Source organism: Chanos chanos, chromosome 9 (assembly GCF_902362185.1).
Source record: "Chanos chanos chromosome 9, fChaCha1.1, whole genome shotgun sequence".
NCBI classification, from domain to species: domain Eukaryota; kingdom Metazoa; phylum Chordata; class Actinopteri; order Gonorynchiformes; family Chanidae; genus Chanos; species Chanos chanos.
Window position 1 is genome coordinate 34,159,484 of NC_044503.1, and position 25,000 is coordinate 34,184,483.

Genomic DNA, 25,000 nt, shown 5'->3' on the forward strand with positions numbered 1-25,000 from the left:
CGGCAGAGCCGTTGCGCTCCGCGGCTCGGCCGCAGGGGAGGTTTCCTGAGCGGGGTGTTGTGTGTGTGTGGGAGGGAGAGAAAGAGCACTGGGAAAAACGAGTCGGTTCATTGCATCTGATCATGTGGTCTGTTGTTATTGCCGTATGCAGCAACAGAAATCACCAAGCTATGTTTGCATTTGCCTTAGCTGTCTCCTACTCTCTTAATTACCCCTTCTTGGTAGCGAGGCCAGAGTCTCTGGTGTGTACAAGCAACGTACCGCATCGCATTCATCATAATGCCTTACGTCTGCAAACCTGTGTCGGAATTTTTTTTCCCGGTAATATTCGCAGTACAAGTTCCTCTATGTTTTCCTCTGCGCAATACCTCGACATTCTTGCCAAGTAATGACGACAATTTTTTTTCTTTTACCGCACTGCATGTCGCCTTGAATTAAAAGGGTCGATGCTGAGTCGGCTAATTGGAGTAAACGCGTTTCTGTTGCTCGTTGTCATGGAGAGGGAGGTGCAGGATTCCACGAGAATCCAGTAGAATCACATTGAAATGGAAAAAAAGCGGGAAACGCGAACTAAACCATATCCATAAATGACTCAGCTATGCCCCCCCCTCCTAATGTGATTCTAAGCCTGTTTATACGGTAATTTCATGTTTCGGTATGTTTGCTGACATTAACTTGTCAAAACTGAGGACCAGGCATTTTAGGACGACACTCAACATACCTCATTATTCTTTGATCTGACACGTTGTGTTTTCATTTTCCCCGCTTGGCAGTAGTGACAGTTCGACGGGAGAAATTCTTATATGCCCTGCATTAGCCGTCGAACATGCACCTAAGTGGCGTGCTGGCAAACGTAGCACATGGAAACGTCTTTAAACGATGTTTATGTGAACAAGTCTAAACACCAAAGTGGCTTCTTTTTCCCCCCTCCCTTCTGGCTCCTGTTCAGCTATGTTATTACAAGGTGTCCGATCCTTAGGAAATATGTCAGACTTTGTATGACCAAACGTTTAAATAGTGTTATGGTTTGCTTCTGCGTTATGTAGGCTACACCAGTCCTGAATTGGCCTCTTTAACTGTAGAACATACGATTTGGTCGATTAATAACGCAGTTTTGTTCTGTATGAGGAAACCACAGCAATTTGAAAAGATAAGGTAGGTAAACACATTCATCTGACATGAGGTTGATGAGTGTGCTACAGTCATTTACATATGGATGTGAGAATCTGTGTGTGTGTGTGTGTGTGTGTGTGTGTGTGTGTGTGCACGTGTAACAACACACAGTGACTGTACTTTCTAAGCCTTTGATTACAGAAGCTGTTTTTTTTTTTAATGCTCTCTCCTGGAGTATTTACAGAGTCAGACAAAACCCAATGTGAGATCTGTGAAAATTGCTATTCCCGTGTTAATTGGCCAGATTACCCCCCTGGGCTCTGTGCTTGTGTGTGCATGTGTGTGTGTGTGTGTGTCTATGAAGGTGCACCGTGAAATCTAGGTCACACACTTTGCTTTGGCTCTTGTGTGGCATATTATCAGTGTGTTATTTGCTTGTGGGGGGGTCAGATGTCAAAGGTCAGAGACCAGGAATGAGCACAGACAGGAGAAGCAGCCTAAAACACACAACATCATTTCTGTGTACGTGTGTGTGTTTGTTTGTGAGTGCATGTTTGTGTGTTTGTGTGTGTGTGGTGATTAAAGCCTATTTTGCAAGAGCACACAAATTCAGACTGCTTCTTTGACGTGGTAATGGTCCATTCATTCCTTGACTGAATAGGTTCAGTTATGGCTCTTTTTTTGGGGGGCTCTGTTTTTTTTGTTCAGATGCATACATAACAAATTTGGAGACCAAACCGAGTTTTTACCTCTTTCAGACTCTAGTCTTTGGGGGCGTGTGCAAGTTCACAAACTCAGCCACTCAGCAATTTGGCAGTGATAATACCTCTGCTAAAATGCTCAGACTTTTCTTGGGCCACTTTAAAACTTTCCGATTACATTTCAGACGTACTCAGAGTGTGTTTAGAGGTCGAGCAAGGTCATTTCCATCTAACTGCCATGCGAAGACACAGCCAGAAATCTTAAACAATATTAAACGATATTGGCCCCGAGGTTAAAAATACACACAGTTGTTCAACAGTATCACTCTCCTGTCCCAAGCACCCAAGCAAGCTGCACTAATGTCTCTGTAAACCTATCGCCTGTTACTGTTACACGAGAGTGAGAGCAGAGTGGTACTGGATACCATGATTTATTTCTGACTGGACCCAGGTCTCTCTCTCTCTCTCTCTCTCTCTCTCTCTCTCTCTCTCTCGCCTCTTCACTGAGATGGTGTTTGTGTGGTATAAAATGGAGGACAGTGCCGAGGCTGTCTGTTGGTCAGTATGTTACTGACAGAACACAGATAAACCCTGTATAAATCTGATCTCAGATCAGTTTTGTGAGAAGCCCCCATCTTCTTATCCTCTGATGAGAATGCTAGTCATTCGTGCGAGGAAAGAAAAGATTTACAGCCACACTTTTACACAAAATGTAAATATCTGTCAGGGACACACGTGGCCATTCATTATTTGAACATATTATTAATACTCGGTAATTAAACGCAGTGATAATTTGTAATGTTTGTAATCTGTTTTTATAATTGTAATTTATGTTTAGGAGCATCTTTCATAATGAACTATTTATCATTCCTCCTCATGTGGACGACGGCTGCTTCCGTTCTCAGTTCACACTCTGTTTTTCCCGCACGCAAATCTGAATTTTCAGATTCTCTGTCGGTCGTCTCTATACTTAAGAACCAGCTAATCCGCACAGGCACAGACACACACACACACACACACACACAGGAAACGCTATTGCGACTTAATATTCTCTCTGGTTTCATGGTGGCACACACACGGTAGTGGTGGAGCTAGCCTGTAATGCTGCGGATGTGTTATTGAAGCGACTGAAGGGCAGTGTGATGTGTTGTCTGACTGGAGAGCTATTGTGGAACGCTGAATGACCTCTAAGAGGACAACAAAATGGCTGACGTTTCTGTATCACTGGGTCAGTGTGTCATAACATCAGTTACCACGGGGACCACGGAATGTCAGAACAGGACCGAAAATTCCGCTACAAAAAATTCTGTTTGATTCTGCCCAGTCACATTCAAGACATTTAAACCAGCTTGAGATGTTACTTACACTGTTCAAAAAATGTTGCGTTTTAAAATCAAGTCATTGCCTAGTTCTGACGACCAGATTTGAGCTGAATATTTACGCTAGGACGTTTGGAGAATGTTTCGTAATCCCGACTGTCAAATCAAAACCAAAAAACTGTTAACTGAATCTAAATTTTGGATTTCCAGTGTTAAACTGACAAAGTGTCAAACCTAAACACCACTCCTGAGAGCACGTTCAGAAACGTTAATAATGATTTTTAAAAATGACTAAACCACCCAGAGACTAAAGCTGTAGTTAAAACTTAATTAGCACAGGGGCAGTGTGTAATTAGACCGTTTTTTTAATTAGGCCTTTGCGGTGATATTAGAAAAAAAAAAAAAAGAAAAAAAAAGAAAGAAAGATGAAATTTAAAAAAAGAAAATCAGGGGATGGAATTTATTAATGTGGAAATAAACCGCAGGACAGGTGACCTTACTCATTCTCTCCTGTAATATTGAAGACTTTTTTTTTTTTTTTTTCCGGGCGACAGGCTATGTAATTATTATATGAGTGTAATTATGTGACTGGTCAAGACCATGAGAACTAATGTAATGTTCTGGTCCAGTAAGTCACTGATAAAAAAAGAGCCTTAGAGAGCACACTCAGTGTCTCTCTCTCTCTCTGCCCCCCCCCCTCTCTCTCTGTCCTCCTCTCTCTCTCTCTCTCTCACCCCCCCTCTCTTTCTCTCTCTCTCTCTCTGTCCTCCTCTCTCTCTCTCTGTCCTCCTCTCTCTCTCTCTCACCCCCCTTTCTTTCTCTCTCTCATTCTCTCTCTCCTTCTCATTCTCTCTCTCCCTCTCCTTCTCTTTCTTTCTCTCTGTCTCTCTCTCGCCCCCCCCCTTTCTCTCTCTCTCTCACCCCCCTCCCTCTCCCTCTCTCCCTCTCTCTCTCTTTTTCATTCTCTCTCTCCCTCTCCTTCTCTTTCTTTCTCTCTGTCTCTCTCTCACCCCCCCTCTCTTTCGCTCTCTCTCACCCCCCTCTCTCCCTCTCCCTCTCCCTCTCCCTCTTTCTCATTCTCTCTCTCCCTCTCCCTCTCTCTCCCTCTCTCTCTCTTTCTCTCTCTCTCTTTCTCTCTCTCTCTCTCTCTCTCTCTCTCTCCCTCTCGAGCTGTTCTCAGTCTCATTTTATTGCTCAGGCTGTTTAGTGCTACACTGAGAGCTCAGCTCAGGGCTTTTCGCTGTGGGGTTTGACTCCGGCTCTTTTTATTTTTTTTATTTATTTTTATTTTTTTAAGCGCTCTGTAATTCTGTATATTGTGGGTTGTGAGGACTGTGTTTTGCCTCCGTCTCCGGTGCCAACCCTCTTCATTTGGCACTTAGGAGGAGAAGAGCTGAAGAGAGCTTGGGTCTGTGTTCACTACTGTTGACTAATGCTCTGCACACCCCGATTAGTTGTTATGAACTAGTAAATGAACAAGCTCTCTTGACCCACCGAGCCAAAAGCTATAAATCTTCTTAGTTGTTGTTGTTGTTGGTGGTGGTGGTGGGTTTTTTTTTATATTCAATTAAAGTCTTGTTTTTCCTTCCCTTTGTTCTCCCTCTGTTCCTGCTCTATCTATTTCTCTTTTTCCCTGGTCCCTCTGTGACTCCCTTATTCCCCCAACACTGTTATTTTCACTCTCTCTCTCTCTCTCTCTCTCACCCTCCCTCTATCTCTGTCTCAGCAGCAGATGGGGTTCCGGTACAGAAGGATGGGGAACAGGTAGGTCTCTCTTATAATAACAACCACATTCCCACTACAACATTAGGAAGCCAAATCTCTCAAACAGAAACTGGCTTTGCCCTTGAGCCTTCGTGGAGTACCGAGGAGAATTTTCTCACTGTTGGCAAATTGGACATCTTAATCCAAGATGGCAGAAAAGGGGGTTCGGTTTTCCCCAGGACGAGATTATCACAGTTAGCATAATAACAAGCCAGGTGTCTCTTCCGCTAGTTCATTACCTTAGTTTACATTATGTAGTTACAATGCTAATCCATGCAGCGTTGGCTGGTAGCTTGGCGGATTTAGCGGTTAGCTATGCATTGCGCCCAACGCTGAGGCTAATAAATTCTCACAGAGGTTAATGAAATGTTGCAGAACCTCCGAGGAGACGAGCTATCCCAGTAAGAATAATCCTGCTTCCTGCTCTGAATAATCTAACGACTGAAACAAATTATTCCGGTGAGGTCTTCCTGGCCATATAATCTCTGCCGATGTCTGGCATAAATGTTTCTCTTTTTTACAGCCAAGCTTCGAAAGCATTTACTAATTTAATATGTGTGGGGTCACGTGCATACTGGGCTATGATCTCATGTATGAATCTGTCATGAAAAAATTCCCAGTCATCTTTTACCATTGGCTTCTAAATGTAGAGATTCTGTCTCCCAGCACTAGTGTTAGCTCACCAAGAATGTTAGAATGTTGGAATGTTCACCTTCAGCTGTTATGATCACTTTACACAACCTATGTAGGGGTTTCTTTATGATGTCACTTCCTCATTATTTTGTAAATAAACTTCGTATTCTTAAAGCAAACAGGAGAGATGCTACAGAAATCCTGGCTGTGTTTTTTTGTTTTGTTTTTGTAACTCAAGCTGGACCAGTCATTTTCAGATACTTTTTATTTTGAGATACCATACTGGGACCCCTCAGATACTAATACTTACACCAGGTTAGAAAAGAGGATCTTGGGAATTGTAGTTGCCTCCACAGGCAGAATTACTCATGATAGGTTTAGCAAGTGCAGAGGGGAAAAAGGAACTCGTAAAGGTTAGTGAGCAGTTGCCGTGGCTACAACATCACCTTCACCTGATACATCACATGCCATCTCTTATTCTTTTTCTCTCTCTATTCTCCCTTTCTTCTGTCGTTACACTTACACACACACACTCACATACAAGCACACACACAAACACACACACACACACACACACACACACCAATAAAGATTTGGAGTATGAAAAGACCCAAACATGATGCAGATATAATAAAGTATTATGAGAGCATAATAGTCAAAACCTTATAACACTCTGCAAAGAAACACAAACACACACACACACACACTTAAAGAAAATGAAAAGCACATATATCAAAGTTATGGGAGAGAAAAATCAGACACATTTATTTACAAAGCCTCCTCCCCGAAAAAAGTTCAGCCAATCTGACTAATGTTGTCCTTAAGAGATTGCCAACTTAACACACTAACTGGCAGCTACTCAAACAAGGCATTTCGAAATGAAGTCAAAACAAAACAAAACAAAAAGAAAAGTAAAGAAACAAAAAAAAAGAAAAAATCCAGGAAACATTATGTCCCTAGCTGATCCAGATGGGCTATAATGAAAGTGTCATAAAATCGTTTAGGTTCTAAACACATACATAAATAAATCACACAAATTACACTATATAATCATTTAATTTCAAGATAATAATTACATTTTTACGACACCATGCAATTAAATCCAACCATTCGAACCAAAATATTATTTACTATGTACTAGGAAAGTTATCTGGCCAAAGTGATTAATGACATCTGGCATGAAGCTATTCCAGTGTCCAGGTTTTGTTTGTTTGTTTGTTTGTTTTGGTCGTCATCGGGCATTCCGAGAGGGAACAGGTCAACCAGCGCTTATTTTTCCTATTAACGTCTACTGTTTATGTCCTAAGTGTTTTGGCGAGGACATCCGGACAAACAGTGGAACATACAGGACAAACAATGGAAATCTTTGGTGTGTTTACAGTGCAATGGTCCCACATCCCATTCTCACTGTAGTATAGGTGCAGCTCTAACCCACTTCCTGAGGGACTGTTACCCGTGGCGACGCAGCCCGTACAACACACCGTTCCCGTAGTAACGCGGCGAGCTTATTGCGTGTGGCGGCCCGGCTGTGCTGACGCCCGTCTGTCTGTGGCGCTTCTAGTCAGAGCCAGCCCACTCTGTATTACACTGCTTTACATACACACACACACACACACACACACACACACACACAAGACACACGCAGACCCCACAATACACCTTCTGAACCGGTGTGTGTGTGTGTGTGTGTGTATGTTTACTGCACTGAGCTTTGAACTTGAGCTGCTCTCCCTAAGGTAGATTTACTGCCATAGCCAGGCTGTGAGGAGGGTCCCTGGCTTCCTGCCCAAATGTCTGTCCAGTGAAGCGCTGAAACAGCCCAGCATAAGACCCGGTGTCGTCTGTCTGTCTGTCTGTCTGTCTGTCTGTCTGTCTCTCTGTCTGTCTCGGCATCCGCTCACGCTCGTTTTTTAGAGCAGAGACTTTCGGCTTTTTAGGATCTGTCCTCATCAACGCTGCAGAGGCACAAAGTAGTTTTCTTTCTCAACACAGATTCTGGGGGCCCCCCGAAAGGGGAACAGACTTTTTTTTTTTTTTAATGACTAACCTCCCCTCCGCCCTGCCTCAGCTGTAGTCACTTACTTACCGTGACTGTGTCAGGTGTGTCAGGTGCGTGTCAGCATAAGGGCGAAAATGTCGTCCTGAGAGTCTGAAGAACTGGAGTTGAGAAATGTGCTTTTTTTTTGTTTGTTTGTTTATTTGTTTGTTTGTTTGTTTGTTTGTTTTTAACTTTTGCGGGAAAGTCAGAGGAAACGTCTTGTTTGGTTTGAGTTCTCTTATTCTTTATTTTAGCATGGATCGAGAGAAAGATTCATACACTCACAACATACTCACTCTTCGCGAAACTCACAGCAGAGGTTCTCTCAATCAGTCACTCTCCTCTCCTCTCCTCTCCTCTATCAGTCAGGCCCCTCTTTCCCTCTTTACTCTCCTAGAACAAATTCTCCCTCTCTTCTCCTTTCTTTCCGATTTCTCTTCCTATTTTGCATGTTTTTTTTAAAAAAACTCTCTTCTTCTGTCACAATTCCTCTCTTCCGCCCCGCCCCGCCCTGTCCCTCTCCTCCTATTTGGCCATCCTTCTCGCTGTCTTCTCCTTCTCTCTCAACTCTCTCTTTCCCCATCCCTCTGTTCTCTCCTTCTCTCTCCCTCTCTCCCTCTCCCTCTCTCTCTCTCTCTCTCCCAGCATGGCCGAACAGACTTTTCATGGGATGGAATCAATGTAAGTGTTTGTGGTTATCATTCCCTCATTTTGCTTTTTTCTTTTTTTTTTTGTCAACTCACCTTAGAGAGTTTTTTTCTCCTCCCACACAGTCCCTCCCCCAATCGTTTGCTCTCCCCCTATGTCTCTTTCGCCAGTGAAATGTTGGTGTACTGTAGTGGTTAGCAGTAGGTGTGTTAGAAAACACTGCTAGCGCTTGTTGTTGACCTGAAAGGCTCAACAAAAACTACACTTCCCATGATGCAACGAGAACGAGAGAGAGAGATGCCAAGAAATGGGTTACTGGGAAATGTAGTCTTTTGCTATGACAAGAATGCACTGTACTAACTCTGCACCTCCCACCTCCCTCACCTTCTCCCTCCTCACTTCTCCCGTGTCATCCATCTGAATATCCACGAAACATTACGCTAAAATATTTCCAATTCCTGTGTGCTCCGGTGCACTTCCTGTTCCCTCATTCTCCTTTCCTCTCTCTCTCTCTCTTTCTCTCTGTTTCTCTCTCTCTCTCTCTCTCTCTCTCTCTCTCCCTGTCTTTCTTCCCATTGCTCCTTGCTTTCCTTCAGCTCTCTATGGAGGACACCACATCCATTCTTCCTCGGCTGAAGAAGAGAAACTCCAACGCCTATGGCATCGGTGCTCTGGCTAAGTCCTCACTGTCAGGTGTGTCAGGTGTGTGTCTGTCCTGTAAACTGGTAAACCAACCCCATGTTGGCTCCAGTCTGACCCGGAGGAGTTGGAGCCAACATGGACCCCTTTGTGGGTACCCTGTTCACTCCCTGTTTCCATTGACAACACTGCTCGTCAATGGCCTTCGATGCCATTGGTGTACTGCCAAGAACCTAGCACCATATATGATACTTCTCAAATAAGAACTACACTACCCACAATGCAGTCACATGTAGCTTGGTTTTTCTTCAATCAGTGGTGGTGAATGGGAGATGTAGTGTAATCATATGTGAAGTGGTTGTGAAGCGCAGTGTGGAGACCAGTCAGTGTGTGTGTGTGTGTGTGTTTTGTATTAGTTTGTCTCCTTGTCTCTTAGAAATCTAATTTATTAGTGTCCTCGTACAACTGTTATGTGCAGTGAAGTGAAGTGTAGCATCCGTGTTTTTTTCTATCTGAAAGTTTAAAAATCTTCGTAAAATATTCAAAATCATCACATTCATTAGTCATTAACTTACAACAAGAGAAGAGTTGTTAGCTGAGTTACCAAGAGTTGTTTGAGTCAGAAATACCCATAAGGACGTGAGATAGACAGCATAGAAGTAACTTAATCAGAGTTACTTTTCCATTGTTTCTAGCATGAAAGCTCCATAGACATAAGTCTCCTAGTGGAACACGAGACGTCTTATGCTAAGGCTAGCAAGTTCATCAAATCACGCTAATGCAATAAGAAACAGGCATTTATTGGAAGAGTAGGTCTCCCTTACATGGTGTAGAGCAGTGAAAATGCCCAATAGTGTCATGCCAACAAACCAAAACCATCATTATCTTCCCCCTCACTCCAAAAATGAACCTCCTAAATCTCATTCACTTCATCCTTTGATGTCTCCGTTGGAGACATATCCATTACACCCACTCCGAACACGACTTTTACAGTTTCATCACCACTCGCTCTGTTTTTCCATCTCCCTCTCGTTCCGTAGAAAGTCAATTATCAATACAAAAAAAAAAAAAAAAAAACCCACACACGCGCGCGTGCGTGCGCACGCAGAATCCGCACGTTTGTGAAGATCTTGTAGGGATAGTCATTCCATTCAATCATCTCAAAACCCTCTCAGCTCATGAGCAGTATGCTGGTTTTGTAAATATACTAATCTAACTCACTTTCTTCTCCCCCACCCCCCCCCCCACCCCCCCACCCTCTCTTTTCTGAAATATCCTCTTCCTCTTCCCGCTTCCTGTGTCTGTTTGTACTACCCCCCCCCCCCCCAACTCATTCTTTCTGTTTATCTTATTTCTCGCCCACCATCGTTCCTTCATCAACTGTCTTTTCCCTGCGTGTCCCTCGGGACGCTTCCCCTTACCTTCTCCTCAAAACCACCCTGTGTTCTCCACTCTCAATGCATTGTTTTTTTTCTCTCCTTTTCTTCTATTTACGACTTTCGCCTCACTCCTTTATTCTTCCCGTCCCGTCCTGCCCATCCCCTTTTTTTGTTTGTTTTTTCTCTCTCATCCCTCTGTTCTTTGTCATTCGACGTTCCCTCTCCTTCTCTCCTCGTCCTCCCGCTCTTTTACCCTTATATCCACACTCATCCGCCATCCCCTCCCCCCTTCTCTCTCTCTCTCTCTCTCTCTGTCTCTGTCCTATCTATCCCGCTGCTTACTCCTGCCGTCCGTCGCTGGCGGGTGTGTCTCAGGTGTGACGCGGTCGATGAAGGATAAGGTGACCAAGCCCACGGCCATGGCCCAGGGTAGGGTGGCACATATGATTGAGTGGCAAAGCTGGGGCATGCAGACGGTCGGGGCAGGGGGCGGCTCCGGGGGGCGGACCTCCACCCTCCATCTCCAACAGGAGCGCAAGCTGGAGAATGACGCCTACAGCGACCTCAGCGACGGAGAGAAGGAGGCACGATTTGCTGCTGGTAAGAGAGTGAAAGAGAGAGAGAGAGAGAGAAAATTGCCGCCAGCATGAAGAGAAAAGAAATCAAAAACTGAGAAGCAGGGAGAGAAAAATAGAGAGAGACAGAGAGAGAGAGAGAGAGAGCTAGAAAGTGAGAGAGAGAGAGCGAGAGAGAGAGAGAGAGAGAGAGAGAGAGAGAGAGAGAGAGAGAGCAAGGTCTAGTCACCTTAGCGAAGCGTGTTTTCTTTTTGTTTGTGTTCCTGTGGTGAATGGTGATACACTGCTGTTAGCTGGAGCTGAAAGGACCCATGGCTTCACAGCAGGTCAGGAGCCAGAGCCACAGCTCCACACCAACAACACCTGTACAGAGATCCAGCCCAGGCACAATGTGTTGACGTGTCCCAGTATTTGACTCAGTGAAGCGCTATTGTGTGAGACAGAGAGGGGGTGGGAACTGCTACTGATATGAGAACGAAAAAAAAAAAAAAAGAAAAGAAAGAAAGAAAAAAAAGAAAGAAAGACTTTTTTTTTCTTTTGAGAAAGTAAAGGGTTCCAACCGACCTCACTCCAGACTGATTGCCACAGAAATCGCTCCGAGCAGGAACCGAATGAGAAATCATGTCGTTTTATTACTATTATTATTTTTTTAAATTTATTTATTTTTCTCCGGGAAGTCAAATCAAGAGAGATGCCGTAACTCCCGTCATTTATGCCTCGTTCGGGAGCTGCATTAAGAGAAGCAAAGGAATCCTCACGTGAACTCGTGTAGATGTTGACCTAATTTTAAAATGATCATAATAAATGACTTTTCGGTGCCTTGGTCCCTCAAGAGCTCCTTGCATCTCCCTCTCTACGTGGACTACGTCCGTACTGATGCAAAGAGAGGGGAGCGTTGACGTTTTTCCTCATTGTGTCACCGTTGTCGCCGATAACGACACGGCCCTTTCCTCCGCGTTCTTCTTCCTCTCCCAGAGCGCTGAGTACGGCGCTAAATGGATTTTTCATCAGATATTTATGAGAACGAATCTGGGCTAATGGGGATTCTGCCACGTGTAGCGTTAACAGTTATTTATTTATTATATTGTGTCTGTCGGTGAGTTAGTGAGGGGCTGTTTTCAACGTGCCCACTGGATCTTGACCGATGCGATACAAACCGGTTTGATACACACGTGAGCGACGGCCCCCCATATGTGTCATTTTAAGGGTTTCTGTGAAAGACATGAAGGTGTTTTGTGCGAATAAGAAAGAAAGAAAGAAAAGAAAAGAAAAGAAAAGAAAAGAAAAACAACAGGGATTGTGAGGAGAAATGAGTAATGGTACTCTAATGGGAAGAAAATCTGAAGGCCTTGAACTGGTGAGTCATCGTCAGGGGACTACTGATCGATACCGAGTCTTATTTTTGGTCTTGTTTTTCGGGCAGACAAACTGTGGTTTTTTAAAAGCTACTGGCGCCCCAGACTTGTTACTGATATAAAAAAGATTTGCTTTTGTTGGTATTGCTTTCTTTGGAGAAAATGCTTCTGATTCCCCCCCCCCACTCCCCAAATCTGAACAAGTTATTTTAAAACTACAGCTTTTCTTGGTGAAAAGACTTATTGGGTAAATACAGGATTAACAGGAATAAAAATCATCAATTTAGGTGGAACTAAGGAGTTAAAATGGCAATGGCTACAGCTCAGAAGGTCAGTTTCAGTCCAACACTTGCTGATGTTTTGACCTTTGACCTTCTCAGGAGTCCTGCAGCAGTTTGCGATCTCGGAGGCGACGTTGCTGGCCTGGAGCTCCATGGACGGCGAGAGCACAAGCGCTGGTTCGAACCAGGGGAGTGTGGCTCATTTGAGCGAGGCCAACCAGGAGAGCATCACCAGCCGAGGTACTGCAAAAAACTACATTTCCCAAGGATGCATCTGGAGTAGTTTCAGTATCACTATATCCTCTCGGTGGAGACTTAGAGCTCAGATTTGTTAAAAAAAAATAAGAAGAAGAAGAATAGCAATAAAAAGTTTAATGGGTCAGTGAACAGGAGGGTCACATTAACAGGCTAGGTTACCTAAAAACGTTTCATTTCAGACATAACAGTGCCTCAAACCCGGCAAACCATACAGGGCAAAAACACCTGCCATTCAGCCACGTCTGTCATTTCGATTAAAATGTCAAGTGCGGTTCCCTGCAAAGTATGGCATGATCTGGGCTTAGTAGTCAGTCATCTTTGCGAATGAGTTTGTGATGGTATGAGAGAGCGAGAGAGAGAGAGTCACTTTTTTCGCTCGTTATTTGAGAAAAGAGCAGCTAAGCTCGCGTGTGCACATCGTCAGAGCTGTTCTCCACGGTAAACAAAGAATCTCATTTCGCCGCGCCCGAGGGGGGTAGCGAACCGCTCGCTCGTCTAGCTTTCAGAATGATGACCCTAGGCGACGCGGAACGAGCGTATTTCGGCTAACAGAAATAGTTCAGTCTCTAATTAGTATTCGTCATCGTTTCATAATCTTATGTGACTCTAAAATATCACAGTGTTACAAGAAGATATAGCCAGAGCAAATGTAAACTACGCATTGCAACACAACCCTGACATTCAACAGAAACAGGCAAGCGAGTCTCTGTGATTCCCACGGCAAAAACGCCGTACATTCTAGAGCTACATAACATACACATGCGCCGTTTTAGTATCTCGAGACGCATATATAAAAAAGTAAAGTATTTGAAAGAGCCGAAATGTTTTTTTTGAAATACATTTCGGCGCAATGTTTAAACCCCAGTGGAGCATACCAAGGCAACAGTAAATTGTCGTTAAATCGTGTAACAGCATTCCAATCCCAGACTTCCCTGGTTTTGTGCTGTGGACCGTTAGAGCCGTTAAAAATTCCAGACTTGTTCGAAAGAGTCGTTGTTCACGGAGCAGTATCTGTTGTCACGTCCAATAGTCAAATGAACTGAAATCTGACGAGGGGGAATGGGAACGAGTGTTGTCGACTGGTTTTGTCAAGGTTGTCTTACTACTGGCTGCTAAGAACAATGCGGCCTCGGGGCGAAAAGGAGTCGTAATTTATCTCGCAAACAGCAGCATACATGTACACCTTTTCAAATCAACAACCCACAGTCAGTTATTACTTGTACTGGTATGTGGATTTAATAAATGCCCCCATGTCTTGTCACAGTCGCTGTGATTGTAAAGTAGTGCATTTTGACAAATGAGAACTGTTCAAATCCAAAAAAAAGATGCCAGATCTTTTAGTGCATGACTTTGAAAAGCAGAGTAATTGCCCCGCTGAATTTGCTTAATGCGAACACAGTTCACTGTTGTTCGGTAGATAAATTTCCATTGTGGCGAATGAGTTGAATCATGTTCTCTCTCTCTCTCCATCTCCCTCATAGACCAAGTATTACATCACTCTTCTGCAGAGGTGTGGCCTCACACCTACGTCTCCCAGGGCCTCTACTGCCTGTCGTCCTCCGACGCCTGGGAGCCAATCAGCAACGACCCGTCGGGCGTGGCTTCCCCTGCCGCTGGCTCGTACGTCATGGCAGGCGGGACATCGTGCGAGGGCAGCTACGACGGGAACCCAGCCCACTTCCTGTCCCAGCAGCAGCAGTTCAGCCTTCAGCAGCAGAATCATTTACAACAGATTCAACAGTTACAGCAGATACAGCAGTACCAGCAGCAACAAATACTGCACTACCAGCAACAGCAACAGGTGAGACTACAACTCCCATCAGCCACTGCGCCAGCAACAGGATTAGCAAAATGAGAAGGGGCCAAAACAACTCATGTCACCTGCTGGACTCCAGCAGCTGGTTATGCGTTCTGCAGTGTAACCAAGAACAACAGGTGTAAGACTACAACTCCCATCAGCTCTTGCACCACCGGCAATGGCGATAGATATCTGTCTTACTGAGATTTAGTCCTGCGTCACGTGTGTCATAGCTGGCTCCTTTGATAGCTGTACGTGTGGATTGTAATCAGCCTAGGGTGACCATACGTCCTCTTTTTCCCTGACACGTCCTCTCTTTTCCGGACCTAAGAAATGCGTCCGGCCGCGATTTCTAAATCGCCAAAAACGTCCGGGATTTGGCCATTCATTGCGTTTGCGTTTGCATTTGCTTTGACCTTTTTCTTTAGGTCCCGCCCTCTCGCACGCCACCAATGGACAGTCAATGTACACTATCATGCCATAAACATTGGTTAAACTGCATCTCATTCATCACCGTTAGCACCGCAGCAACAGCCAACAGACCTTAAGAAAGCCGTAACGCCACCAAAACTTGAATGGAGAGAAATAAGGTCATCTTGCCACTGTTACTATGCTAGCAATTATTTGTCTTATTACAGACTGGCTGACTATGTATTGCGGCAGTTAAGTACAGATGCAGTTTCACATTGCATTGGCATCGTCAACCATCAGCCTTACATTGGCAACAACAGGAACCAAAAGTGACATACACTTAAATGTCTGCGCAAGTTAGGAGATGAATGCATCAGCTCAACCCCCCCCCCCCCCCTCTTTTTTGAAAACCAAAATATGGTCACCCTAAATCAACCTCACTTTTAAATTGTTTTGGACAAAAGCATTGGACAATTGGATGAATATAAATGTAGATGTGAATGTAGATGTTAAATCTGTAATATTAACAAAAATTTAGGTCAAACTACAGTTCCCTTTAGTCACAAATATCAACAGGTGAAGGAGATTAAAACTACAACTCCCATTACTTACAGCAACGTCATAGCAACACACACGCTGTACTATTGCCATTATTACAAATAAGAGCTAGAGACTACAACACCCATCAGCCACTGCAGTGTGATTAATGCTGCATTCCATTTGCCTTGGAAGTCAGAATTCGGAGCTGGGAATGACATCACACCCAAGTTGGCCGCATTCCCAAACAACAAGTCGGAAAAACGTTTTAGCCAGGTCAGCTATTGTTAGCCATTGTTAGCGATACCAGTTGATAACACATTACGCGGTATTTTGCGCATACAAACACCATAGCAACATGTCCACAGTCGTACTGTGTGTACGACTGATTTAATGAGACACAACTAAGACAGAAGTGCCAATAAACAGTAAACTACTACAGCTTTCACTACTTCACCACTGGGGGCAGCAATCTTGGATTTTGAAGTCGGGGTCGGTGAGGTCTCTTCGACTTTGCGAGTTGGAAATCTGACCTCAGGGGGCGTTCCCACTGAAATTTCCAACCGGGAACTTGGAAATTTTCCGACTTCTGAGTTCAGATGAAACGCACCATGAGAAAACAGAAGCAGGAATTCTGTGGTCGGTCACTGTAGTTCTCTCCGTCTTTTTCTTCAGTTTCTGGAGCAGAGGCTACAGAGCGCCACCCAGTCCTTACAAGTCACACCCAACAGCACCATCCACAGTCTCCCTCCGCTCACTCACCCGCCATTGGTGGATTTATGGGGGCCGGGGCAGGCAGAGGCCTATCAGGGAGAAGTGGGCGGGTACATGGGCGTGTCTGCAGTCGTGGAAGGGAATCTGACGGCGCCCGCCACGGAGGAAATGGGAACGGAGCACTCTCCCCTCCTGGAGTCGCAAGAAGAAGAGGAGGTCAAAGTAAGTCGATTAACGAAAGTCGCTGAACGTCATTTACAGTTAATTCCGTACAAATGTGTTAACTCTTTTTCGCCCCCCCATTGACAAAGGAGAGGAAGTTAATTAGATTCCCTTCAAGAAGGATTTGTACGTGTCTCTGTGACAAATTAATGAAGTCTTTAGTATCTAAATTAAATTCTCAAGTTGATATCTCCTCACAAGAAGGCTAAAACATGAACTGACCTTGGGAATAAACGTAATATTACTCATTAATTTATGTCAGAGTTGTTGAGGAGAGTTTTTTTTTTCTTTTATGTGTGTGTGACTTGTTGCCATAAAAATACAGCATACGTGTTTTAAGGAGAATAATAAAACATTAATAACCAGAAGATACATAACTACATGTTGCGATCAAGCTTCAGAATGTTCCTCAGCTTTAACTAAATCAAACATGTCTGGCTAGAGTGCTATTGTACATATATGATATTGGGCTACGAATGCTGAATGCTTTGACAAGCGGAAGTTAGAGGTGTGTAATTTATTTGTCTGATAGTTAGTGGGGTGAATTTACAGATCAAGTGGAGATGGTAGATAAGGCCTAAATATTGATAACCAAAAGCTCTCTGGGGTTTTTTTTTTGGGCATCGAACGTCAGAGGAGTCTTTGGTCTCCTCTACAGTCCCTCGTTCCGGCCATCACACACATTGTCTCCTCAGACTTCAGATTTGGGAATTAGGAACCTTACATAGTGATTTGTCTACGTGCTGCAAAACCACAGATGGCCACAAAGACACACACACAAACATGTGCCCGCACGCACACACACATACAGACAAACATACACACACACACACACAGACCCACATGCACACACACACACACACACCCACCCACACACACGTACAGACAAACACACACACACGCGCGCGCACATACAGACAAACATACACACACACACAGACCCACATGCACGCACACGCACACACACACACAGACAGACCCACACACACACACGTACAGACAAACACACGCACACACAGGCACGTGCACACACAGACGCACACACACACACACACACACACACACGTACAAATGCAGACAAGCACAGCTGCTCAAGAGTGCCTGCAGATCTGTAAGAGATTGCGCATGCACACGCGCACACACACACACACACCACACACACACACACACACACACACACACAAAAGCAAACAATTAATGCTGTATATTGCACTGAGTGTGTGTTTGTGCATGTGTATGTGCGTGTGCGTGTGTGTGTGCATGTGTGTGTGTGTAGGAGGAAGAGGTGACGTTGTGTATGGAGCCTGAGCCGGTGAGGTTAAGCCCGTCTCCAGCGGCGACAGAAGTGACCTCAGCGGGTGGAAGCAGTCCGGGACAAACCCCCGGGGAGCCAATCGTGGAACGGAAGGCCTCCGATGTCATATCCTCTGTCATTGAGACGCTGGAGGAGAAAGAGGAGGAATCGGAATCCTCCTCAGCTGTGGACACAACAGCCAACTGAGCGAAAGGCACGAGGGAGCAACTTAACCCGACGGACATCTCACCGAAAAACAATCGATCGATCGATAAACAATGTACCGATTCATTCGTTACTTTTCAGGTATCACACACCTTCCGCTGTGATGGAGGAGAAAAATGCTACTACGAAAGCAAACGCGAGAGATGGGACGGAACATAAAACGAACTACATAAATGAACTCTAGAATTGTTTTTCTTTTTTTTTTTTCAATCTTTGGTTTTGGTTTTTTTTTCTTTTGTTATTTGTTTGGTTTTTTTGTGTGTGGAAGCCTTACATCCCAAATGAAGGAGATGAGGAGAAAGAGGGAGAAGAAGAGATTCCTTAATGAGAGGAGAGAGAGGGATAAAAAAAAAAAAACAGAGGGGATTTTTTTTATCGGGCAGGTGTAAACAAGGGGATATAGGGTGAAAATGTGCATGCTATTTACAACGACTGACCTTCATCAGTCAGTATGATAGTACTACTACTTCATAGTAATAATAATAATAATGATAATAATGATAATAATAATAATGACAATAATTTTTTAATAAAGCAAAAAAAAAGGACAAAAAATATATAATTGTAATATACATAGTATAACAAAGTCAAGATTTCTGAAACCAACGCACCCTCTTCATGCAACAACGTATTCGTGTTTACAGTTAAAACTTTCAAAATTACAGACGCACGTAGTGACCAAGTCGAAGTCTCCGAAAAGATAAAAAAAAAAAAGAAAAATTAGGAAAACGAAAACTACTTCCGCCCCTCTCAGTGTTCTGTCTTTTATGATCACTCTCCCTTCCTCACAAAAAACGAACACCCACACAAAGACAGACGTACACACAACCCCTTCGAAAACCCCCCCACAGATGTCAAACCCAACACGATCTATTTTACTGCATTCAAATGTGGCGAGCTAGAGCGTAAAGACTTGAACGGCCTTCTGCGAACAGACCATAATAGTCGGGTTGTTAAGCATCGACGGAGCACTTTTTTTTTCAGCTGCGTGACTTACTATAAAGGATTTTTTCTTTTTTTATTCTTTTTTTTTGTATGTTTGATTTGGGTGAGCAGTACACAACCATTTATGGTTTACGCAGCGTGTCGTTAACGTTTCCTGTGAAGCGGAATGACGCCTGCACTCACATTCTGTATGATTTTACAAACATCTTCATAAGCTCTTATGAAACAAAAGTGTAAAAAAAAAAAACAAAAAACAGTGACCTCTTTGCTGTCACATACAGTAATTCTTGTTCCTGCTAATGCTGCTACTCCTACGTTCATATTAGCTGTTACCGGGGCAACTCTTATGACACGCCACAAAGCGCTTACAAACGCGAATAGGAAGTCATTTAATAAGCGATTAAAGCGTGTGAATGGTTGTGTGTTTCCGTTTAAGGTCGTGTTAACTGTGAAAGGAAAACTTTGAGGTGTGAAAACTTTAAGGGAGCTCTTTGTCGAGGTGATATGTCTCCTCAGCGACAAGTTCGATAAGTCACGTCAGTGGAGTGACTGTGTTATGTGTGCTTTACAGATGATCATTCTAATTTAAATACGTAAGAATATTCGTGACAGTTTGGCTCCTTGACCCCCCCCCCCCCCCCACTACACTTCCCAGAGAACCATTGTACAAGATGGCTAGTAGACACAAACAGACACTCACACACACACACAAAGTATTGGACTGTAACATAGCGTGCTTCCTTCTCTGTCTGTCTTGTTGGCTTGCATGCTGTTCTTCAATGTACTATGGAGTCCTATACGACACTGTATGGATATAATTGCACTGAACCTAATTATCTGGGCTGGGTGACGACTGTGTAGTGAGTGATTGACTGAATGGGGGTAGAGATTTACAGATTTAAAGAAAAAAAAAAAAAACGGATCTCTTTGCACTCTGTTGGATTGGCTGAGCTGGAGATGCACGCCTTCTCATCCCCAAACTGACCTCACCGGAATCAACCAATCACATCGCATCCAGCATTAAACTACATCACCCATAATCCCACGGGAATAGGATTTAGAGGACAAACAGCTTGGACCCCGGTATCATTCACAGTAACCTCGCATTTGTCCAAAAACTACACTACCCACAGTCCCAAGAGTAAGGAGCAAAGGATATATGCCTTGTAGACTGACAATGACCTAAATGGCTCTGTTACTATGATGTAACATCACATCAGATTACAAACTACAGTACCCACAATTCCACAGGGATTACAAAACGGATGATAAATGTCTTTCTGAGTGAAGCTGACATCACCGGTCCTGTTGCTATCCTGTAACATCACATCGGATTAAATACCACACTACCCATAACCTCACTGGACAGGCTGGAAACAGGAGTCCCTGGCCCAAAAAGAACAAGGACAGGAGCACCTCCCTAAACTTCTGAAGACCAGACACTGGTTGGAAAACGTTTTAATTTGTGACAATCACTCATTCACTTCACTTGTTTTGTTGACTTCATGGCTTCTTTTGTTGTCACTGGATCGCAGGAAAATGGGAAATACAGTTTTTACATCCGATGAGGTGTGAACCGAATGAAGTAAAGGACTGAAACAACGTTGGGAAGATCCGCAAGTTCGGAAAATGACTGTAGGTTTGGCACAGGTCTTCTGGTGGTCATGTCAGAAACACAGAAATGCCACAGAAATATTACTGAACGCTGTATGCTACACCATGACAATAACCAACCTCTCGCTCTTTCATCTTTCTGCTCATCCCATTCCTACATCTGTCCATTATCTCTCATCTCTCAGACAAGGACTATTTACCAAGTAAAAACAACATAATATTTTTTAATCATCTCCTCACTCACCAAGAGGAGGTAGCGGGGATCGGTGCAGACGAGACACAGAACTTTGAAAAAAAAAACAATAAGTACAAATAAAACGTCATCTCCACCACGAGTAGAATGATTCGCTTCAGCTGCATGGCGTGGGAAGTGACTTCACGTCCAACTCAGGCCGATCAGGATCCAGATACGACGAATAGGTGTCTTCCCGTTCTTTGCGGTTACGGGTTTCCGCGGTAGCCGTGACAGAACTGACTCTCTGCTTGAGTGGGCTGAGTCTGAACACGTGTTAATTTTTTTTTTTTTTTTTTCCTGACTTGGAGTGCTGTATGCTTCCTAAAAGCAGAAAAAGGAACAATTTTCCGGTGCGGAAACACAAGACGAAAAAAAAAAAAAAAAGAAATGCTCAAATTCCATGTTGTGTGCATGACTCACAGAAGAAAAACGGATACCGCCAATAATGGATTAATTCTAACAGTCGCTTTCTTTTCTTTTTCTTTCTCTCCTCTTTTTTTTTTTTCTGGCGAACACCTCGGTTCACGTTTGATGATTGTGCGTACAAGCTAGAAGAAGAATAACTGTGTCGACAAGGAGGTTTCTTGACTTGAATGAATTTATTTATTGATTGATTATTTATGCAATGTTGGGACAATGTTTATTTTTCTACAGATGTGTGGGCTCCTCCTCCCCCCAATGCATGATGGGATACGCTTCCGTGGGCTGTTGGGTTTGTGCTTGAGTGGACGACAGGCCAGATAACGTGGAGGCTTTTGTCTGTTATTGATCAACATTTGTTATGTTTTCACATCTGTCTTTCCCAAGCCAGCTATTCTAAAGGTGAATTAGCAGCACTACCCTGTTATGACTCGTTGTGACCGTCCCAGAACCATTTTTTCAATTTTTTTTTTCTTATGCCAGCTTTTATAAAACTTCAGTCTTTGTTAGCAATCGCCAGTTGACCACGTTGACTCAAAACTGTTATTTTCATTCAGTTACAGAAGGTCGTAAAATGCTCATGACATTTACGTGAATGCATATAATGCTCTTACATAGCCGTACGACCTCTAGTCTGGGTGTTTCAAGGTCATGAAATAGACATTGGCCCACATTGTCTCGGCCCGATCTTTAGCGTCCAATCGAAGCACACCTGAAACCGATGGCACGTGTCCGTTTATTTATTTACAAATAATTTGGGGGGAGGGTTTAAACTCTAAGCCTGTATAATAGTGTTTATTATTATTATTATTATTATTATTATTATTATTATTATTTATTGACATAGGCAACCTTTTGCTGATGTGACATCACTCCTCGGTCACCTTGGAAACGTTTTCCTCTCTCACTCACTCTCAGTGGTAGAACTTAACTCGATCGACATTACGCGCATCACGCGAAAACTGTATCTGCAACTTGCAGTCTGCGATCTGAGAGGTTATACCACAGACAGGAATTGGATCTTATGTGAGTCGGTATGTGTAAGCGACCTTGGACGTGTGAGATCAAACTTGTTTAAAAAACAGTGTTAAGACCGTGTGCGACAGCGTCATTGTCGTAAGCTGACGTCAGATCACGCTTTAATGACAGCTCAATAAGAGCATGTGACCCTACATAGAGGAGAAGGGAACGCAAAGGCCCTCTGCCGTGGTTGTCAAAGGTTCTCGTCTCAGATCAGTCCGTGATCGACAGGTTGGGGAAATCCTGCGTTCTCTTGGTCGAATCCCCTCCCTACCCCGGTCTTATTTCGAGCTGGTTTTAAATACGTCCTGTAATCAACTCGATTATCAAAGCTATTGACCCGTCTTTTCCCCCTGACCTCTCATCCCGGAGAAACCTCCGTTCATCTGCACAATCGCTGGAGGAATGGACCGAAACGTCGGTGACTTTCCGAGAAAAGGTTCGCCACGCCAATGACGGTTAATCGACTGAGAGATGTCATGTTCAGCAAAATGGGTTTTAAATGGGTTTTTTTATGTCGGATAAGAACATTTTAAAAAAATAAATAAATATATGAATGAATAAATTAATAATAAGATGAAACCAAATGTTTTTCCTTTCGATGTTACCGTTTATTGATTTATGTGTTTACAATCTAATGGAACTGATTTTTTCGAATGGATTTTTGTTTTTTGTCTTTCTTTTGTATGATTCTACTGCCATCTTTCAGAACAGATCTGTCTATCTGCATGAGTCTGTAATTCTTCATCTTCCTCTTCCTCTCTCTCTCTCTCTCTCTCTCTCTCTCTGCATCTGTTCATCTCCCTGTCTTTCTCCATCTGTCTCCGCATTGTCTTTTCCCAGTGGAAGAATCTCAACTTCAAAAAAAAAAAAAAAAGGAAGACAAAATGTATTTAATGCAGAAATTTATGTTTGAAAAACATACTGAGAGAACCGGAGTGGATTTGGACAAGGTTCAATTCAGATGTGTTTGAGTGTGCGCAGACTAAAGTGGAATTCGTTAAGAAGTGAACTGATTCGTTTGGCAGTCGTTGTTTCACACCCATTGATCTGTACTCTTCATATCTATGCATGCTTGTCTGAAGGTTTTAAATGAGATGGTTCTTCCAACGTGATTTCTCTCCTTTGTCTCTCTCTCTCTCTCTCTCTCTCTCTCTTTCTCTCCTTCTCTTCTTCTTCTCCTCCCTCTCTTTTTCCTGCACGAAAACCCCCCACTTCCCTACCTCCTTCTACACCCTCCCCCCCCCTCCCCAAACAAAAATATGAGGAAATAACAAATAAACAGTACAAAGAGAAAAAACAGAAACCTGCGTCATGGATGTTTCTGCATAAGAGTGATGAAACAGGCATTTCTTTATTTTCTCCGTGTGGTTTTCTTTCTTTTTTTTTTTCTCTTCAAGGAAAAATAGCCAACAGCTTACTAAAGCTCTTCTTGGTTTGAAACGTTTATGGTCAGTGAGCACACGGATTCCGACCGAGCGTTTGTGTGTTTGCGTGCATGTGTGCATGCCTGTCAGTGTGTGTGTGTGTGTGTGGGTGTATGTGTGTGTATCTATGACAGAGGAATCTGGTGTCCCTAAACTGTATTGTCACCTCCAAAGACACACTTTCACAATGTGCGACAAACAGCGTACTGTCGGAACCCTGGGGTTCTCAACATTCCATGGACTCGGTTGTTTGGTTTGGCTTTGTTTTGTTGTCAGGTCAGATGATGTCATAATCAAAACAGTCATGTCAGTCAAATTTAAAAAGGCAGATTCATTATGACATCACGGCAGCCCAGAATGGATGTGACTATGACTGACAGAGAAAAACACAGTGACCTTCACAGCTTGTCACATTAGATATAATTAATCTGAATTTGTTTTTTAAATCTCAGTGGGCAGCACATCAGCAGTAAGTTTACTGATTATCTCTGGAGGATTTTGTTTACATTATTAGTTTTAGAAAAAAAAAAAATCCACTTCATGGAACTTAATGAGGCAAAAGACCACAGCCATAGACTAATAAAATATTGATTTAATACCTTGTTTATATTCATCAGAGTTAATAATAATCAATAAGAATTGCAATCAAACTACAATAAGGATATAATCACAATTCTATAATCTGACATAATTGTTAAAAATCGAGTGTTGCATTGTCTTTGTGATCTTTTCATTATACCCGTTGTTGGAATTCAATCATAATGATAAGCTTTTTAATGAACTAATAATTCATTTTACAGAGCAGCAAATATGGAGAAACAAAAACTCAGAGACAGAGACAAAGAGAGAGAGAGAGAGAGAGAGGTTCTCCATTTGTGTTTGCTCAAAGTAGCGACTTGAGTATGAATGACTGAGTAGAAAAAAAAAATCCTTAAAAAAAAATGTTAAAAAACAAAAACAAACAAACAAAAAACCCCCCCAAAAAAAACTTCCGGTCCAGTGAGTCCTGAATAAAAGTTCTGTTCTCCAGAATGTGCCGTGACGCGTCTTTGTGTCTCACTGTGGAAAGTGAGAACAAACATTAAGAAAAATAAAAAGGAATTGTGTCCATAGCTAAAAAAATGAGAGAGAGAGACAGAGACAGAGAGAGAGAGAGAGAGACAGAGAGAAACAGAGAGAGCGCGTGACAAATCTAGATCGGTTCTTCATCGCTCTCTCCGTTCGTGTCCTGCTCCTGAACGGGATGGAGGGATGTGAGAGGGATGGAGGTGTTGGAGGAGAGGGGCTCCTGAGGGCGCCGCATGGCGTTCCTGCCGTCGTCGTCGCCGACGGCGACGGTACCGCCCGTCCCGGTGGCGGGGGCGGAGCTTTTCCCGGATTCGTCTTTCGTGTCCCTTTTCCCTCCCTCGCTCCACATGTCCCTGTCCCGCGTGGG

At 43.5% G+C, this 25,000-nt stretch overlaps 2 protein-coding genes across 2 annotated transcripts in view; one reads left to right on the forward strand and one right to left on the reverse strand.

The window, feature by feature from the left end:
* The first annotated feature begins 4,867 nt into the window (after positions 1-4,867).
* Positions 4,868-17,886, forward strand: fam131bb (family with sequence similarity 131 member Bb). The gene is made up of 7 exons (XM_030785477.1): positions 4,868-4,897; positions 8,813-8,918; positions 10,610-10,834; positions 12,545-12,685; positions 14,185-14,504; positions 16,125-16,385; positions 17,662-17,886. The coding sequence occupies exons 2-7, from the start codon at positions 8,819-8,821 to the stop codon at positions 17,884-17,886; spliced, it is 1,272 nt and encodes a 423-aa protein (XP_030641337.1). The 5' UTR covers positions 4,868-4,897; positions 8,813-8,818.
* A 6,871-nt stretch (positions 17,887-24,757) lies between these two features.
* Positions 24,758-25,000, reverse strand: part of clcn1b (chloride channel, voltage-sensitive 1b) — a 16,038-nt gene continuing 15,795 nt past the window's right edge. Inside the window, exon 23 of the mRNA XM_030785478.1 lies at positions 24,758-25,000. This exon is cut by the window's right edge and continues 123 nt beyond it. Coding sequence (XP_030641338.1) covers positions 24,758-25,000 — 243 coding nt within the window.